General features: G+C 36.3%; 1 protein-coding gene across 2 annotated transcripts in view; it reads right to left on the reverse strand.

The window, feature by feature from the left end:
- Window positions 1-2,445, reverse strand: part of rwdd (RWD domain containing 4) — a 17,401-nt gene extending 14,956 nt beyond the window's left edge. The window contains exons 1-4 of one of the 2 annotated variants that reach the window (XM_014027361.1): window positions 2,265-2,444; window positions 1,787-1,867; window positions 1,601-1,710; window positions 682-832 (exon numbers count right to left, since the gene is read on the reverse strand). In XM_014027361.1, the coding sequence (XP_013882815.1) occupies window positions 682-832; window positions 1,601-1,710; window positions 1,787-1,867; window positions 2,265-2,288 (366 nt within the window). In that variant the 5' untranslated portion in view covers window positions 2,289-2,444. Of the gene's footprint in view, window positions 1-247; window positions 833-1,600; window positions 1,711-1,786; window positions 1,868-2,264 lie in introns of those variants that run through there. The other variant, XM_014027360.1, reaches the window with a different exon arrangement.
- Between the last annotated feature and the right edge of the window lie 2,904 nt (window positions 2,446-5,349).

Consider the following 5,349-nt stretch of genomic DNA (forward strand, 5'->3'; position numbering starts at 1 on the left):
ATATATATATATATATATACAGTATTTATATTCTGTACATCCAAAAAGTTATGTTTTAGAGGTGGAAAAAAAGACAAATGTTTCACTGTTTAAAACCAAGAGAAAATTAAAAGAAAAGAGTTGAATCACTGCAATTGTAGTATGGTGCAGTATGAGGGCCAAAATTAAGACTATTGTGCAACAAGTGGTTGCTACATCCTTGTAGAAGGAGGCTATATCTATTCCTAAGCCAGCTGTTGATKTGATTAATGATAGGCTGGTGTTAGCATTGGGGAGGCTAGCAACTYGCATGCCTAGGTTTCTCACCTACTTTAGTAGACATGAACTTTTTTGAAGAAAGCTTTCTCAACAAAAATGGTTGACATACAAAACCTATAAGCAACGTGACAGGTGTTAGACAGAATTTACTGTTCAACATGACGTCAAGCATAAATATTAAACATAAAACATATTTCTGTTAAACAAACAGTTTTAGTTACCACCTGAAACAACAGCTGTGTTTGCCCTTGTCTATTGGTTGACGGCTGTTTTTTTTCTCTCTTTAGCTGAATTATGAGAAATGCCAGAAATATCAAGTTGGGGCTTTTTACAGTTGTTGACAGGGTATTAAATTAGACTTCTCTATATTGAATTATAATTTATAAAGTCATATACAGGTATTTCTCGTAATATATCACTGACCACAGCAGTCATTACAGGCCTGTGGTTCTCCATGAGCTCCTCCTGGTTCTCCTTGGCCCACTCAAACAGAGTATACATCATGGCAGTGCCCAGGTTAGCCTCCACCTGCTCCTCCAGCTTTGCCAGGATCAGCTGCTTCGTCTCTGCGGAGCTGCCATCAAATTAGCAGCAAATAAAACAATGCATCAAATAAAAAAACAATTCAAGCAAACAAACCTAGAATATCTGAACCAGAAGCTGAAAGGCTGRGATGACAGATTTTTAATGCAGAGTGAAGAAATAGCATGAGATGACTGGTTGTAAAAGCAGTTATTACAAAAATGAAAAAGTACAAAAATAATTTGATTAAGAGCTGTGTGTAACAATGAATTGATAAATGGCCATTTTCTTTAAAACACTTTGTTTTTAAATTTTCTATTGTATCAAGAGGATCCTTCCACAACATGAAGGCTAATGTATTTATAATATGCTGAAAAGAAGCACATCACATTTTATCAATTTATTTTGCCAGTTGAATCAAACAAATTTTAATCTACTAAACCATTACTCCACCATTAATCGTAGGTTGACTAACTATTTGCATCCTTAAAGCAACATTAACGTTTTTAAAAGCTCCCCAGTAGCTTTGTTGTTTTTTCTCACCCTCAGTTGATCTGAACTGATATTTTCAGTAAAAGAATAGCTGATCTCTTCTTGTCATAGTAGGACCAGCAAAAACTCTAAACACTAAAACGTGTCCTGTTTTTAGGCAGTAACTTCTGTTTCAAATGTTCTTTATAAATTGCTGCTTACTGTCTGTTCAACGAGGTTTTAAAAGTCAGCCATGAAAGACCGCTGACCACAGGGTTTTGGTGTCCTGGCTTCCCTCTGTATCTTTGCTGTGACAGTAATGCACAKAAGAACTGCAGATTACACTTACATCCTGTTATTAAAGAAAGCATCCAGGGAGATCTGTGGTGCTGACTCAGGATACGTCTCTGGCCACACAATGTCCAGGATGAACGCTCTGGTATCCTCAAGGTCCCCAATCTGTTGAATGACATAAACACATAATGTTGGCCCAGTGAGCTGCAGTAGTTCAAATAGTGCTGGGAATCATACTCACTCTAAACTGGAAGGAAACTGGACTGATTTCCTTAAAACACTCATCCCCCTCATAGATGGAGCGAAGAGCTTCCAGCTCCATCTGCAAATAAAAGAATTGTGTCACAAGGTCATTTTGTTAAAAAAATACCACTTCAAAACATGAAAAGTTCAAATTTACATCGTACAAACAGCAGCCACAATAATTTATTTGTTGTGAATGGATTCGTAGACATTTGTCGCGGAGTTATGACGTCAAAGACGCTCTACTCTGTTAAAATAGAAAATTCGCCAATAATTACGCGTCTGTCGTAACATTATTCATTAGGGTGAAGAGAGATTGAACGCCTTGTACTGACTGCTGTTGTAGCGAAACAGATTTCTTACACGATGAATTAAACGCTGTCATGTTAACTTGGATGCTGCCTCATCGTCCACACTCATGTTTGCGCTGTCGTTAGCAGCTTAGCCGCTAACAGCAGCTACATTTTCCTTCATACCTCCTGATCCTCGTTAGCCGTCATGTCCTGCCTTCGGCTGCTGTTTCATGTGCTCCCGACACAGAGGGTCTAACCAAATCAAAAGCACTTAATTACTCATTTCTGTCGTTACAACGTAACTAATGTCACAACTTCACAGACACCGGGGGGTTAATGACCACCGAACCGGAAGCGCATGCGCAGTGAAGAGCGTCTTGCTTAAAACTAAAATATAAATATATTTTTCCATTTCATTTCAGTTCAGTTTTTTTTTCTTTTGCGTTCTCACGCAGTAGTATTGCGTTACCTCGCAAAAGCCGTTTATCAATGTTGTGCCTGCCGGTTTATTAACAAATTCTCATGCTCACCATTAGCGAGTTAGCTACTATCAGCTTACTACTTTAATTCAGCTTCAGAATGAATTACACAGCCACGCATGGAAACATGTCATATGCCGATTTAACACAGTGCAGCCACGCAACATCAACGTTAATTTCACGAACTTGTGGCGACACATCCTGTTTTTGGTAACCGGATATTTCAAAATAAAAGTCTGATTTAATCATAGACAAATACAGATCACTAAAAAAAATATTTAGATCACTAGACTGAGCCCCGCCCATACGTCCACTGGTAGTGTCTGTGACAGACTGGAGGAGCAGAAACAGACCTAACAGGGCAACAGCTCACAGCCTCCATAGAAACTAATATGTAAACAGATCTGTTTCACAGATTATCGGTCATGTTTTTACAATTAATTAATAACTATGTTAATTTCATTCAACAATCATGTAAAACAGCAGATTTATACCAGAAAATATATAATTTATAAGTAACAATGATCTAAACCAGACCTGAATTCAACCCGTAACTTAGACTTTAGCTAGTTGAAAAATGATGACTTCAGCTAGTAATAAAGTATATATTTCTTCTTACTGTCATTAAAAATGGGAATATTTATATTTACCAGTCAACAGTTAGAAAATGTTCTCTGGTTATAGGATTAAATTTGTCTCTATTAGCTAACCATCTTCTTAACAGGTCAGGTTCTTCTAACAGAAACCTAAAAATACTTACATTTATCATATTATTTTACACTCTGTAGATATTGACCCCAGAATGATGCCCATTTATGTAGCCACTCTCCTCCCATTGAATCTCTGAGATGGGTATTCAATTCAATTCAATTCAATTCAATTCAGTTCAATTCAAATTCAAAAATACTTTATTGATCCCAGAGGGAAGTTAGGTGTTGTTGTAACTCATTTAACTAAAAACTTATTGTAGATGCTGATGGCTGTGGGCAGGAAAGATCTTCTGTAGCGGTCTGTATTACAGTGAAGTTGTAATACAGACAGAACAGACAGAAAAGACTGGCAAAAGACATTTGTGTGAAACCAGAATTATGCATATTAAATATACTGTAGTCATTATACTGTAATGTTTTCTTGGATGCAGCTACAACCAGAAGGTCCAACCACTTCAACACATAACATTTTGTCATTTATCCAGAAAGGTGTTGGTCTGATAATTGTTAGTAATACTCTAATGAAATGTGACACTCTTTACACCTGTCCCTTCTCTCACTCACACATAAGTTACCTGAATCTATTGTGCATTAACATCCTACCTTTCACCACATGTGCTTGCATGAGCTGAGATAATATCAACTGGGAACTGTACAAGACATACTGGGCAGATCTGCAAATAAATAAACATTTGTTTCATACAGGAAACAAAAAATGAACATATTTATATGCACATTTACAGTCAAGATAAATGAACTAGAAACTGGAGATATGCTATGATCAAAATGTGTATGTGTCTGGGTAAAAATGTAATAAATTCAATTTGATGTGTTATGCCTAATCTATTTATACATCTGCAAGAATTGCTTACTTACTTTATGAAATGATAATCTAATGTTTATTCCTTTTTGCAAGGCAAAAACAACAACAAAAAAAAATATTACCCCCAAGGATTCATCCATGCTGATGGTAGATGGAACTGGCTGCTCGCCAACATCAGCACATGTTGCAGATTCACTCTCCTAAAGCAGTAATATGATATTTATAAAGTATTAAATAAACAAATATTTAATACTTTCTGAAACGTATTTGTATAATCTTAAAAATAAAATAATAAAAGAGATGAAACAATATAGTATAGCTTACAGTCAATGTGCCATTGCATCCCTCCACATGCAACAGCAACAGTTGCAAAGGCATTTGGCTGCCACATGTAATGTGTTTTGATTGTGGCATCTTGGCAAACTCTACTGAATCATAGGAAAGTAGTTCAGTTGAAAGTACATTTTCACACAGACTGATTTATCTGTAATATATTTCAAGATTAAAATAAAAGTATACTTAGAAAATTACTTTCAGTATACTTCTGAGCGTACTTTCATAAACTTATTGTGGGCCAATTTAGTCCTAGAAATACACTTGTTAGTAAACTGCTAGTATACTTATATCAGTGTTTAATGGTAAATAAAAGTACATTTAGGGAAATACACTTTTATATACTTTAGTATACTTAATGACATGTACTTAAAGTATACTTTATAAACTTAAAAAGACACAGTGGGGAGATCAAGTATTTGATACACTTTTACACTTACCGTTTTCAGTTGTCCCCCTCCTACAGTGTGGCTATTGCCAGTATCACTCCACCCCCTGTTAACAGTAGGTGTTAATTAGGTGTCAACGATAGCCATGTGATGTGATGTATCAGTCACATGGAAGCAGTGCTTAAAAGCCTGAATTTTGCCTGAAACTCTCAGACTGAAGAAGTCTCTTGGAGGAGAGACGAAACGTTTCATTAGAGAAGAACCCGTCCAGAAGACCTATACAATTTTTTTTCTTTTTGATTTTTTACCTGGCTTACTGAGATGCATCAGGACATTCCTTGTCAGTGGTTAATGGCAGAATTTCCAAGTCTGAGAAGTCTTAGGAATACTGATTTGCAGTCATGTTGTGATATTATAGCTCCGGCGGCCGCAGACTCTAACACGTAATAACAGGGTTCTAAGCCATCATTCTGTGGAATGGTTTGGACAATGCTCAGCTATTACCACACAAATGTTTAGCAAAGTGTGTAAAAT

This window comes from Austrofundulus limnaeus, unplaced genomic scaffold, assembly GCF_001266775.1.
Source record: "Austrofundulus limnaeus strain Quisiro unplaced genomic scaffold, Austrofundulus_limnaeus-1.0 Scaffold640, whole genome shotgun sequence".
Classification (NCBI taxonomy): Eukaryota; Metazoa; Chordata; class Actinopteri; order Cyprinodontiformes; family Rivulidae; genus Austrofundulus; species Austrofundulus limnaeus.